A 14694-nucleotide genomic window follows, 5' to 3' on the forward strand; every position below is an offset into this window, starting at 1 on the left:
TCCCACAAAAGAGCGAATCATCTTGTTCCAGTACGCACCACCAGGGGAGGGTGAGTCACCCTGTGGTCGTATGTTGCTCCAATAGAACTGCAAGCCCCCCAGAGCTCCCAGAGCTCAATGTATGCAACATGCAAAACCCTTTTACAAAGGTCTCTCGATGACTCCAAGTCGTTCGGGAAAATCACAAATTTGATCTTTCCTCAGGGCTTTGTCCTGTACATCATCTTAATGCGATGGAGCCTCCTTGATCATCGAGTTACCATATCCCAAATAAGGCAGTATTTGATGTCTATCTGCTGGAGCAATTGTCGAATACGAGATTCCTCAATAATCGAATCCCACCTCTAGTTGTCACAGAGAATCACAGTGGTATTCATCATGTGTACAAACAGCTCACTGAAGAGTTTCAACAACCAAACTGCCTCACAGAAGGCCATGCTATCAGCAATGTATTCTGCTCAAAGTCACCGACTTCTGCTTCCTGGTCATCCAGGATATCGAGGCAGATTCCAAAGAGAAACAGCACTGGGAAGTGCTCTAGTGATCCTCCATACTGCCTACCCACTCATCATTCGAATAATCATGTGGTTTCATATTTCCGCCAGTGTATCTCAATCCATGAGAGATTGTGCCCTGAAGATATCTCAGAAGATTCTTGGCACCAATACAGTGAGGCTCAAATATGAGCTCACCATGCTAACTGCATCCCATATGTCCAGACGAAGGTTTTCCAAGTACATCAATGTGAATGAGTTTATGAAACTCAAAGGCATTTCCCAAATCTGGTCCGACATCATTACCATATAACTTCTGAAAGTTAAGATCCTCGAGGCAGTCACAAGCTTGCAGCTTATCTTCTCACATTCAAAATCCAACTCCCTCTGTCTCCTATAAATGAGAGGGTCTGCACCTGTCAGACATAGGTGCCGGTACGAGAGGTTTATCATCCACAACCTTCGAGTAATGGTTTGGATCGGTTTCACTCCTAGTGAATCTCAGCTGCATTAAACAGCTATCAATCCTCTCATACTATGCCCAAGGTGTTTTTCTTCAAGCCATAGAGGGCTTTCTTCCATCAAACTCCTCGGGTTGTTCCAAACCTGTGAACCTGCTGCATGAGGGGAAAGGTCCCCTTATAATATTTTCCTTCGGTACATTTCAGACATGTACCTTCATGCTTCTTTTTGAATTCAGGCATCCTAGTCACCATCTGACTCACAGACCTCCAGTGTTGAGTCAATGGACATGGTCCCTAGTGGACTTCCTGCAACTTGATACAACCCTGAACTCAAAACATCTTTAAAAGATCTATTTTCAAACACATACCTTTCATCGATAAGTGCCACCCTGTAACCTTTGACTCCCATTTCCGAGATGGACATCAGGTTCGATCAGGTACATTAAAGAGATTTTTGGGGTTCCTTGCTTTCCTGGAAGAGTCGACCATTTCCTTGATGCCCTGCATTACCAGTCATTCTTTTGATCATTGAAGATGTCCCAAGAATGATTGTTATCTTCATCAAGAGATGTGTCTCTGCCATTCGAACACTCCTTCGCATAACGGCCGAACTTATTTCAACAAGGCATCCGCCTTTCCTTCCACCCTTAGATCCGAACTTCCCAATGAAGTGATCCTAAGATGGACCATCATAATCTTCCGTTGCGCCATTCTGATAACATTCTCTGCTTTGACTTCACCCTAGGTGAATTATGAGGAACCCATTGATCCTTCTGTCTTGTCCCAACTGTCTTCGGTGATTGCTCTTTCACTCTTGCTTGGGCATTGTCTTCACCTCAGCTCTGATACCATGTTAAGTTATGGTATGTTCTATGCTAGAGCAATTTATTTAAATTTTCACATTTAGCAATCACATTAGCATTAAGATAAACTGCAGATAGAACATAAATATAAATCGCAGAAGACATGCCAAGACAAGAGGACACAAGATGTGGCACTAGCCAGGGACAAACCCCACAATGTGTGGGGAAACCCTTGATCAATTCTTCTTTTATGTTCTTCAAAGTTCAGCAGAGAAAGAGAGAGAGAGTACATTTACAATAGAAGTCAATACTTTGACTTATGATATCTACAGAGATCAGTTGAAGACATATTGCTTCAACTGATTCTCTAAGGTGACTTCTTCACCTATCATAGTGTTGCACCTTGTCCATTTGTTGCACCTTACCGTGTAGCACCATCATGCTGCATCATACTATGCTGCCCATACATCATCGTCATTATGCTGCTGCTGCTAGTATGACTCATCGTCACCATGCTGCCTGTGTAGATGTTGCCCCTGCTAGTATGAATAATCGTCATCATGTTGCCGGTGCATCATCATGATCGGAGACTGTTTATCATTCTCATTATGTTGAGACTGAGTCTTTTTACTGGTATACCAAGGATCTCAGACTATCATCGATCTGAGTTATGCTAGGACAATAACTTCTAACATAATCTTTATTATAATTCTATCACTGTTGTTCATTGTGATAGGGCTGCTACAGGTATGACACCAAGGATTTTCACCATCATGTAGACTCACTGAATTAGCGTAAATCCACATTACTGTTATGATGCTATCAACGTGATCTTTATTGAGTTTTGACAAACCGAGGATGATTCATACATTGCGTCCTTAACCGAAGTTATTTATGCCACATCTATCTGAGATAGTTATGCCCAGATCACATACATCCTGCTTTCTTCATTCGAGGATATACACAGGTATGCTGAGTCTATGGCTCCTTCATGTATGATCTGCGGCTACCTCACTTTGATAGTGATTAGGGTATCACGTTGACTGCGTGTCTCTGCCCTATGTATATTAATTGCGTGAAAGGATTCTCTAGTGATTAGGGCATCACGATGACTGTGTGTCTCATATCATATATGGCTGTGTGAACTTATCTTCTATGACAGCGTATAACAGTGAATCACATCCATTATGAGGAGCGTATCACATCCAATTAGAACAACATATTACATCCACGAAATGCGTATTACAGTCTTCATGATCTGCGGCTGTATGTACCCCTTTTTGCATATGAATTGTCTCCCATAATAGCAGCTAGATGAATTCATTACAGTGTATGAATTTTCTCCTATTACAACATAATGTTTTCCATAATCTAACTGCGTGTAAGGATCTCTGCCCTGTGTATAATTAGGGCAAGTTCTATTTCCATTGCAGCGTATATACAATTGATTTCATTTGTGACTGCGGCTAGGGCTTATTAGGCCAGCGTATATTATTCTATTACGTTGACTGCGTATCAATGTCCAGCATTACGTTGACTGTGTAGAGAGCATAGCAATGTCACGTATATATCATGAACCATAAACAGCGTAATATGTCCAGCGTATAAACACCGTTTCACTTCCACACTTAACTGTGCGTATAGTTGCTGGATTAGGGCATCGTACTTGTAGCTAGGGCATCATACTCTTTGTATCTCTTCTTCTCCAAAAACCCAAGACGTGGAGAGGAGATCACCTAAAGAGTGTGTCCTCTAATGACTCCAAATCCTCTCTTATTTATACTAAAAACGTAGAGGTTGAATAGACACGTTGGTTGGGCTTCTAGAGCCTACGTAAGAGCTGGTCGGCTTGATAATAATTATATAAACAAAATAAATTCATATCTCCATAAATACTTATCAGAATCGGATGATCTTTGGATCAATCCTACACCTCTCGACGAGAGGGATCCAATAAAAATATCAGCTACCATAAATAAGCTGACCCACATGGAGTTTGGCCCTAGTTGCCAATTTAACAGATTCTCATGGAAGGGCCTCTAGGTCAATGTGTTGAAACATGTGAGGGCATATATGACTTGTCAGCAAAACAAGTCAGAGTATACTCATCCTGCAAGTTTATTGCAACCTTTGCCAATTTTAGAACAAAAGTAGGAGAGTGTGTCGATGGATTCCATCATAAGTCTACCAAAGGTGGAGGGCCAAGATTGAATTCATGTAGTTGTTGATCGGTTGACCAAATCCGTGCATTCTTCACAATTTCATCATAGCATAAGGCAGCGCAAGGCGCAAAATTGTTTCTTAGAGAGGTGTTTAGGCTCCATGAGCTACCTAAGTACATTGTCAATGATCGAGATGGCAAGTTTCTCAATGCATTTTGGCAAGAGTTGTTTAGATTGGTTAGCACCAAGTTGACTTCTAGTAACAATTATCACCCTCAAATAGATGGCCAGACAAAGATTATGAACAAATGGGTTGAAGGGGCATTTGCATAACTACATGTCAAAAAAGCAGAAGGCTTGGATTAAGTGGTTGCATCTAGGAGAACATTGCTACAACATCACTGACCAAATGTCCATTGGTATGACCCAATTTTGAGATTGTATGGCTATAATGCTCCTACATTTATGGATTTTGGCGTTTGGAGATAGCAGGGCTACCAAAGCCAAAGATTGGATATTGGAAAGCCAAGATATCCTTGAGATCCTGAAGGAAAACTTGCAAGCTACACAGAACCAACAGCAGATGTATGCAAACAACCAAAGGGTTGAGCACAATTTTGAGGTAGGAGACTTAGGTTTCTTGAGATTGTAACCATACAAACAATTTTCTCTAAAGAAAAGCGGTACAAAAAAATTGAAACCATGCTTTTATGGTCATTAAAGAGTAATTAGGAGAGTTGGGGAAGTAGCTTACAAGCTTGAACTGCCAAAGGGGAGCAAGATTCAAATGTTTTTCATGTATCATGCCCCAAGAAGGCACTAGGACAATAGGTTATTACTTCATCAAAGGTAGCCCACTAAATGAGGAAGGGTAGCTGGTATTGATCCCTGAGGATATTTTGAAGTCATGGAAAGGAAATTGAGGAGCAAAGTGATCCGAGAATATCTTATCAAGTGGAAAGACTTACCAGTAGAGGATGTTATGTAGGAAAGAGGGCAGAATTTGTAGCTTCCTAGTTTTTTGTTGCTTGAGGGCAAGCAATCTCGAGAAGGGAGAATATAATGTCCCTCTATAAATGATCACTCCAAGAAATAACCAACAAACAAAAAAAAATTATAAAAGAGAGACCCATGGTATTTTGATGGCCCATGGTATTCTGATGATATGAGACTGGAGCTCACTCTTTCAGCATGCATAATCATTTTCCTCATATTGAATTGGAAAGTTCTTGTGGCTTTGGAGTGCTAAGGGTAAAACCATTGAGCGAATTAGCTTCATTGGAGAAACAAATCCACCTTAGTTGATCAGAAGAAAAGATCACTGAAATATTTCGTTGATATTTATTGCTAAATATTCACCGCATTGTCAAGTCATGGATACAACTAGAGATAGTGGGATTTTAGAGGTTGTATTTCCCATTCACAGTTCATGGGGGGGGGGGCCAAGTCTCTCATTAACAGACCGTGGGATCACTTGAGGACGTCGTACCAATAATTATCAACAAGTTGACAATATTTTTTTATAGGTAGCTTCAACCCAAATTTTTGTTGCCCTATCCAGCACCATTTTTTCACAGTAGTTCGAGCCAACACTTGTTGGGTCATGGTCTGAGAAGGGAGGGTCGAACCAACCATCAAAGTTGCTCCAATATAGTAATTTACAATAGTGTAAGTAGACATTTCAACACTGTCATCATCTCCTATTTTCCCAACAAATCATGCCATTAGCCATGGTTATTTATTGGTTTCCAGAAATCTATTTTTTGAATTCAAAAGGCTGCTCCAGCAAGTAATTCCAAACCAAATTAATTAGCCATGGCTATTTATGGGCTTCCAGAAATCTATTTTTGTAACTCAAAAAGCTACTCCAACATGTAATTCCAAGTCAAATTAATAAATCAGATTAGAATATATCGGTAGAGTTTGTTTGTTGTGGTATGATGGTTGAGTTATTCGTTTAGCAAGAAGGGACTTTACAGTGGTCTTAATAAACAGATATGTTATAATAGTTCAATTTATTTGTTGTGATATTTTGTTTTGGGGATACTGGTTGAGTTGTTTGTCTAGAAAGGGGATTTTACATTTCCCCTTGGTGATGTCTAGAACATGTCACAATATTAAGTTATATCACACCTTGGAAAATCCCACCAAGTCAAACATTAATCGCCCCATCACATCAACATCATAAAAGAATATGACATAAGAAAGTACTAACCCCATCCAATTAGCAGATATAACCCCATCACATATCCAAGATAATAACCATGCATAACACCCCCTCTTACTAACAAACCAACATCATAACCTCAACACACCAAATCATTAAGATACTCCAAGAAGAAGATAACACATTAAATAACAAGAACCCATGTGTTAAAAAAGTGATCCATCAAGCAAGACACGAAACTAACCATGATATATGTTGAAGAAAGTGTAACTAGGTTCGGCCTTCATTATGACATGATCTTTGTAAATGATGTAATAAAAGAAAATAAATTATTTTTTGTATGCCTTGCTACATGGGTTTCATGAGAAAGAAATGTCATTAGGTAAAAGACTTCTTCTTGATGTCTTTAGGATTTTATTTATATGTCAAAGAGTCATGTCATGTATAAAGAAGCTCTACATGAGCCTATGAAAAATGCATACAAGTGTGTAGTTGCCCTCCAAGACCAAGAACAATCCTCCATTAGCAAACACAAAGAAGGCAACCAGCAAATCAAGAAAGAGAACCTCATGTTGGCTTCAAATATTGAATTAAATGTGTTTAAATGACATGTCGGCTCAAGTGAAAGACATGTCGATTCACAAGTACACATCAGCTCAAATAGGAGCACAAATTACTATAAATACACCCTTAGAGTCAGCGCAAATCGCACAAGAAGAACTCGCAATTTATCTCTAAAATTTCGAGTGAATATGGGAGCAGAGATCTGCATCAAAGGAGGGACAGAACTAGGGTTTGACTGCTACCTTGGATGGGTATAAGGAGCAGAAGAACCCGAGCTAGTCTAATGGCATCACGTATGATCTCGGGGATCTAAGGAACGCATGACAAAAGGACGCAAGGAGTTTTGTGCTAATTCTCGACATACCTGTGAATTAAAGGTTACAGTCTCAGCACAAATAAAATGATAAGGATCTTGGTGCATCCCAGCATATTCGAAGGTATCATGATGACATCTATGCGAGAGGAGAATCAAAAACTTGATATAATGAGAAAGACCAGCAAGCATTATAGTCTCGGTGCTTATCCTTAATGGATCTCAAGAGCAATAATAAACTTGGTTACGATGTTGGTGAAGGTAATGTCACGATCACTAACACTGTCTTAGCATTCATATATTCTCGACATAGTTATGTTAAAAGGAATATGACAGTGACTACTATGATCTTGGCATACATAGTCTCAGTGGATCTATCTATGTATGTATCTCAGTGATCCCATGAATACACACAGTCTCAGCATACAATTATGATGAGTGTAATGTCACACTCTGTCTTGATTGAACCATGATCCTAATAGGAATTACAGTCAAGATCTCAGTGAAGTAATGATCTTATGAAGACAAGTTTATAATCATGATTATGATAAAGACAAGGTCCTGATCTATATCAAGGCTTAGCTCTCATTAAGATCTCGTTGTTATAATGATGATCTTGGTGAAGGAGATATAAGGATGACCTCAGTGAATGTGCAGCAGTGATGCAAATGTGATGGCCTCAGAACAGCAGCTATAGTGATAATGATCTCAGTAGTGATAGTCACAGAGAAGAGGATTGATGTCTTGGTCTTAGAGTGGCAAAATGTGTCAAGGGTCATTATCTTGGTATTTGTCAATTGGAATCTCTATAAGAAGAATTTTGTGTGAGTTTTCCTCTCCAAGAGGGAGAGGTTTTGGCCTTGGCAAAAAGCCAAATACTTTGTGTTCTTGTCTCTTTTGTTTTTGGTAGTTGTTTGATGAAGTAAACAAACACACTAATAATGAAAGGAAGATCAAGCTAAGATAAATTGTATAAATATTTCATAAATTGTTATGATGTTAAGAAGAATTACTCTAATTTATGTTTGCCCTAGATTCTTCAACAATATAACCATCCACCAAGAAGAGGAGAGAAGATAGTACACCAAGATGTCACCATCAAATGATCAAAAGCCAAGAAAAGAAGAAACTCCATGAAGTTGTAAATCCCCCAAGTCCATCAAAACCTCCAAGGTACCAACAACAAACTCCATCAATTTGATAAAAGTCACAATGTAGAACCTCATACAGTATGAGTTGCAACATTCCTCATAGGCCACATGTTCAATTCCGAAGAGTGTAGGACATGTACATGTGAGTAAGTTGTTTACAAATATTTGCATGGCGCCAACAAAATACCAGCACTCACTCTTACTTTTGGGCTAAAGAGTAGGATAAATTGTATTTCCTAAGAGGATCCTAATGCCCAAAATTTGTGCACAAAAAAGGCCATTAATAAACATTCTTGTAAACATTGTTGTCTAGCTAAACATTAGGGAATTAAAAATGACAAATAGCAAAGTATAACCACAAGAATAACCCCTACATAGACCATCTCAAGTAAATGAATATCAAGATATAGATATTGTATTAAACACAAAAATGCTAATGCCTTAAAATGATCTTAATAAAAACAAATTATTCAAGCATAATGATTGAACCTAATCATGCCATTAGTGAAATGTTATAATGACAGAGCCATGTACCTTAGCAATGAAACGAAAGCATTCAAGAACCTTTACACAAGTTAAAGGAGTTGGCTTGACCATCAACCTCTGAGTTGAACGACTTGCCTTTGCAACAAGACCCAAGTCACCCAAGGACTGCATAGAATTGAAAATGAAAAATTGTGTTTATCTCCATAAATAATCAAAACTATTAAGCAAGAATGCTAAGTACTAACTCAAAGAATACATCAAATTAGAAAGGAAGTATACGAGCATAAAATGAGCAAAATTTAAGGACCAATTCTTACAATATATAAATTGACTAAATCGGATTGCTATCCTCTAATGTCGAACTTCAAACAATAATCTATTTATTCATATAACCAAAAAATATTAATCGCCAAAATTAAAACTCACCCATTTTTAAGATAGTTAAGAGCAAACAATGAGAATATGAGAGCATCTTATTGAATGTATTGACCAATGCAAAGTTGAAACATCCAAATCCACTTTTCACCAATTCTTGACCCAAAACGGGAGATATAATATCTTAGAAATATTAGATTTATTAAACATAGATTATGAGGTATTCCCAAAGATGGATGATTAAATCCAAATTGTCTAAACATTATCATAACTAAATTGCTTGTAGAAAGTGATTTTCTAATAAATCTCCAAAGATATGATAGCAATGATAACCCCAAGGGTTAGCTCAATCAACTGGACAATCCACCAAGGGCATGTTGCCAACAAGGTCACAATACCTAATCTAATCAAGTCCCTTAGGATTGCCAGTGGTTCTTGCACCAAGCAATTCACAAAATTCTCCCTTTAGATATTCCGAGAAAGAGGGGAAAATCCCACAAATCTTCCCTTTAAAAAAAGGGATATAATAGCAACGAATCCCAAAAACCATTTCAAACATATCCTATTGCAATTTTAATTTTTGAAATTCCTTTGAAATCTAAAAAGCAACCTCCATCATATTTTTACAATGTTAAAACTTAAAAGCAACTCAACAATTCGGCCAATCTCATAAACTTTTAAAAACAACTAGCACTTTTTAAAGACTCTTGCATTTTTAGTTAAAAAGGGAGAGAGAAAAAAGCCCACTGGTACACTAGAAGAACCCACTACCCTAAACCAACATTTTTAAAGCATCCAAAACCCAAAACAAATGAAACAACACATTTCATTACACATTAAGGGCAAAATCCATTACCTACCATGAGAAAATATTTTCCCCTATCCATTGACATCCAAGTTATGAATCATGTTTTATTGGTGCATATCTAAATGAAATCATCTATTTGATATATAGATGATAGTTTTTATTTCAACTTTTTCTTCATATTCCTAAAGATTGTTTCCAAGAAATCCCATAATTTTTTGCATTTTCCTAGTAAGCCTACCTTAAGTTCTCATTGCTAATAGATATGTGTCATTTCTGCTTGAAGTTATTCATTTCTTCTCATTTCTTACTTCTAGTTCCTATTTATGATAGTTGGGAGTTCATCCAATCAATTGCTTGATGAAGATAAATATTAGAGTCTCTACCTCCATTTTTACTGATGATAAATCTCAACAAAATGGACTAAAATATTAAAATATTTGATATTTTAATATTTAGTTTTTTTCAAAAGTATTGTATTATAGAAGAATTTTTACTCTAAATAATAAATTGGAAAAGCAAGTGGAAATTGGGCCTTAAAATAGATGGATATAAAATAATGTCATCATTTTGCTAGAATTGGGACTGCTTCACACTAAAGTTAATACAAGTTACTTTGTACAAACATATAAAATTTAAAACAAATGAACTAAAATTGAATATTTTATTGTACTAAATTACATCTTCTAGTTACAAGATCAAATTTTACTAAGTATGTTACATTTCATTTAAAAGCTATATAAAGGTGGAACAACTAGTTAAGTCTTGTACATAGCTCAAAGAATGAGCTTTCTCTTTCTCTAAAAGAGAAACCCAAATTACATATTCTAGTTATACAAAGGCAAATTTTAGTATGTTACATTGCATTTAAAAGCTATATAAAGGTGGAACAACTAGTTAAGCCTTGTAAATGCTTCGAGAATGAGCTATCTCATTCTCTACAAGAGAAATCCAAATTACGTCTTCTAGGTAGAGAAGGACAAATTCTACTATGGATGTTGTGTTGCTTTTAAAAGTTATATAAAGGTGAAACAACTAGTTAAGTATTGTACATAACTCAAACAATGAGATCTCAAATGGGTCTAGCTCAATTAGTTGGGAGGAGTGATTGTTATCCTCCCCACTCAAGTTCAATTACCACAAGTGGCATGTTGAGCTCTTAATGAGTATATTGTTGTAGTGCCTTCAAACCCTATTGTTGATTGGCCTTGTGCCCTGAAGATTTCAAGCTTTACCCTTTTTACCATCCTTGAAATGAAGGGAAGTACTTGGGGGTTATTCCCAAGCTTTGAAAGCTAGGAAAAATAATTAAATTTAAAAAATTAGGATGTATATTAGGATCTCTTTCTTTCCTTGGCCTTCACTTGTGATTCAACCAACCTTCTTTGTAAAAAGGGAGATTCTTCTTCCTTGAGTGGCAGAATTAGTGGATCATCATTCTAGAGCTCACCCTAAGATCCCTCCAGCATCATGCCATTGATGCCCCTCGAACCAAGTTACTCTCCAACGACCTTCGCAAACAGTGCATCAACCTTGTCACATAGATTGAGTACTAGAATCAAAATACTTCTTTTCCATCTCTCTTTTCTTCCATGGCCTCAACTTCTAGTTACAAAAACACTTGACATCATATTGGGTTGAAGGTGTTACCTATGTACTCTTTTTTCTCATGTCTCAATCCTTCTTTTTCTTTCTTGTACTAGTTTCTTTCATGGCACAATTTCTGGTTAAAAAAACACTTGATATCATATTGTGTTGAAGATGTTACCTATCTACTCTTTTTTTCTCATGTACCAATCCTTCTTTTTCTTTCTTGGACTAGTTTCTAACTTTTTTATGGCTTGTTTCTTCAATCTTTTCCTATTGATATTAACTTAGTTATAGGAGTGGCTCTTGCATTCCCACTTTCTATTACATAGATAGTATCCTTTCAATTTGTTCTCATGTTTCAACCCTTTTCTTTCTTAGATCTTCTTCATGGTGTGTTTCTTGGATCTTTCCTATTGATGTTAAACCTGGCTATAGGAGTTGCTCCTGCACTCCCACTTTCTATGACATAGATTGTATCTTTCAATTCCATTTACCTACCTTTTGTGGCCATTTGTTGGACATTAATAAAAGTATCTTATCTCCTCTTCCACAAGATTGGTCTCTACTTCATTGTCTAGGTTTAACTATTTAGGCTTACCCCTTTGTTTGTCATTTTGTTAATGGATTGGTCTCTACTTCATAAGGTTTACCTATTTGGGCTTACCCCTTTGTTTGTTATTTTGTTACGGTCATTTGAATGTATAGATTCTTGTTGTTTGAATTTCCTTTTCAAGGAAGATGCCATAGGCATCCCTAATTGCTAGTGTTGCTATATGCATTTACGAGCATATTTGGTCATTTGTGAAAACTAGTATGATTTATTTCATTTGTTCGTTCTTTCTTCCTAAGCCAACACACCACCCTCCCCTAAAAATAGTGTCTTACCAATCTAATGTAACAGGTGTCATTCCAAGTCCTTTGACAAGTACTATGCATCTGAAGGTTATTCAGTCTTATGACATGTAGGCAATGCTCGTCGTTGTTAAATCTAAATTGAGGAAAATGAATTAATTGTTTAAGGACACGATGAGCATGTTGCATTGCTACCATTTCCCCGAATGATATGATATGTATGCATGGAAAACAATTCCTTTAAGTTAACGTAGTAATCTTAAGTCTACATAGTATTTATATAAGCCGTTATTCGAATGATGGAGTGGACATAAAAGGGCAGTGGACACAGACAAGTGCTCCCAAGGGTAGATGTTACACTTTTCTTAAGTAAACATAATTCTTCAAACTTGGCAACTTTTGACATCATCAATTCAAATAAAAACGGCCATATTGATGGAAGGCCTTGCCCCGGGGCCGGCCATGCTGTCAGAGAAAGCAGCTCAGCGGAATGCCATATTCACTATGCTCGCTGCCACCACAGAAGAGGAAAAGCCTCCAGAATCAAAAGTAGGTAATGATGGCTGGGAGCTAATTATTCCTGGCCCGAAGCCTGCTCCCGAAGGATGGGGACCGACCCCAAGGATCACGACGACTACCCCGTCTAGGGCTAGTCCAGCTTGACTAATGCATCTGTTCTTCGATTATATTTGGATTGTGGGTCCATTTGCCGGAACTCTGTCCTATGTTTCCTGTTATTCATGAACACTAGTATCGTCTGATATGTGCCCAATGTCCAGGTTGTGATGATGGGCAATTATGGCTGTAAACCACCTGACTTTGATAATGCATGGTGTCACTCGTAACGCCATGTGCATTTAATGTTAATATTAATAGCTGAAGGAAGCATCTGGTTTTTTGAAAATAAAGAGCGCAAATGTGGCATAAGTCAGCCTGAAATTAGCACCAGCATACACTCTTCACTATGATTATTGAAAAGGACGACTAAATTTCTGTAAAATAAGCTCAAAACAATACCTTCATCTGGCTCTTGACCTGGTCTTCCTTTCTCCCAAAAGCCTCCGCAAGGGCTTTAATAATGGAAGCATCCCCAATTCCAAGCTCCACCCCCTCGTGTGCAGGGGCCACTTTATTCGCGGAAAGATAAACCACTGACACCAAATCGCCCGGCGTCGTGGCGATCACGGTTCGAAACACATTGCACAAAATCTCTGTGATGGCGATTCTTCCAGATTCGTTGGATATCAAGTCTAGGGCTCGGGCAAGAAACAGGAAGGGAACGTGCTCGCCGTCCTTCCAGAAAGCGGCGGCCTTGGGTTCGAACTCGGAGGCCTTCTTCGAGAGCTGGGCAATCTTATCGTCAACGGACGGAGCAGCTACAACGCCCTGTTCGGCCTCTTTGGCTACGACGGCCTTCTTGGCGGCTTCCTTTTCCTTGGCCGTGTGCTTTAATGGTGGCCGCCCTTTCTTCTCGGAGGCTTTACGGGCATCTCCCATCAAGGCTTCCGTGACAGTTCTTCCGCTCATGGCGTTGATCCTCGGGGAGAAAGACAAACTTTTGAATTTGTGTAAGGCTGATAGCACGCCGGCGGGTTGGGAAGGGAAAAGGTTCAGGGTCAAAGCCGAGCGAAATTTTAGAATGGAATGCAAAGATTGGAGCCTCAGCATGGACACTTGTAACAGGTAGAGAACAAATGCCCTTTTGTCGGAGCTTTGGCTGGCCACAAGAGCATAACTGAATCGCAAAACGATGATTCTAATACCATGTTTTCCCGCCTTTTGGATGAGGGGATGAGGAAGATCGAAAGCTTATAAATTCTCCAATATGAGGTTGCTTGTACAAAACCCTTTTCGGACAATGGAAGGGTTATGCTCAAATTGACACGTTAGATGCCAGCGATAAATTAAAATCATTTTTCTGTTTCATTCATTTATGTGGTGTCATGACAATGGTAATTTACGATTGGCTCAAGATCAAATTTTTATGGTGTCACTATAATACGAAGAATGTATTTAACAATATTTGGATATGTAGCGTCTGTGCCACTATAATACCAAGAATGTATTTAACAATATTGGGATATGTAGTTTGAATTTTGTGAAATGAATAGAAAAATGAAAAGAATCTGTAATACTATAAATTTATTAATGAAAGCCAAATTTGATTAAGGTGTGTTTTTTTATACCTCATGATTAATGTCATATTTGAATTTGATTAAAGGTTTTGTGTTATGTCTCATGATTAATGTCACATTTGAATTTAGAACATTGATTTTATATTTTTATTAATTTTATGGTTATTTAAATTGATTTTTTTAATATTTTAATTTTATTTATTTATTTTTAAATATTATTAATTTGGAGATAATTTATGTAAAATATTTTTTGTCAATTGGATTTATTTTAAGTGATGAGAAGGAATTATTGTTATTTTCTTCATTAATATTTTATTTACTAAAGTAGTTTTT

General features: G+C 37.6%; 1 protein-coding gene across 5 annotated transcripts in view; it reads right to left on the minus strand.

Moving 5' to 3' along the window:
- LOC149190588 (DNA ligase 1-like) overlaps positions 1–14049 on the minus strand; it is a 309510-nt gene extending 295461 nt beyond the window's left edge. For all 5 annotated transcript variants that reach the window (XR_016256001.1, XR_016256000.1, XM_089412213.1 and 2 more), the window contains exons 1-2: positions 13244–14049; positions 8653–8769 (exon numbers count right to left, since the gene is read on the minus strand). Coding sequence is in view for 3 of the 5 variants with exons in the window: in XM_089412213.1 (XP_089268339.1) it covers positions 8653–8769; positions 13244–13894 (768 nt within the window). In the remaining 2 variants the exon portion in view is untranslated. The remainder of the gene's footprint in view (positions 1–8652; positions 8770–13243) is intronic.
- Positions 14050–14694: the final 645 nt, after the last annotated feature.

The sequence above is a fragment of the Pinus tabuliformis genome, chromosome 3_1, assembly GCF_031772625.1.
Source record: "Pinus tabuliformis cultivar Carrire ecotype Pingquan chromosome 3_1, CPIR1, whole genome shotgun sequence".
In the NCBI taxonomy this organism is placed as follows: Eukaryota; Viridiplantae; Streptophyta; class Pinopsida; order Pinales; family Pinaceae; genus Pinus; species Pinus tabuliformis.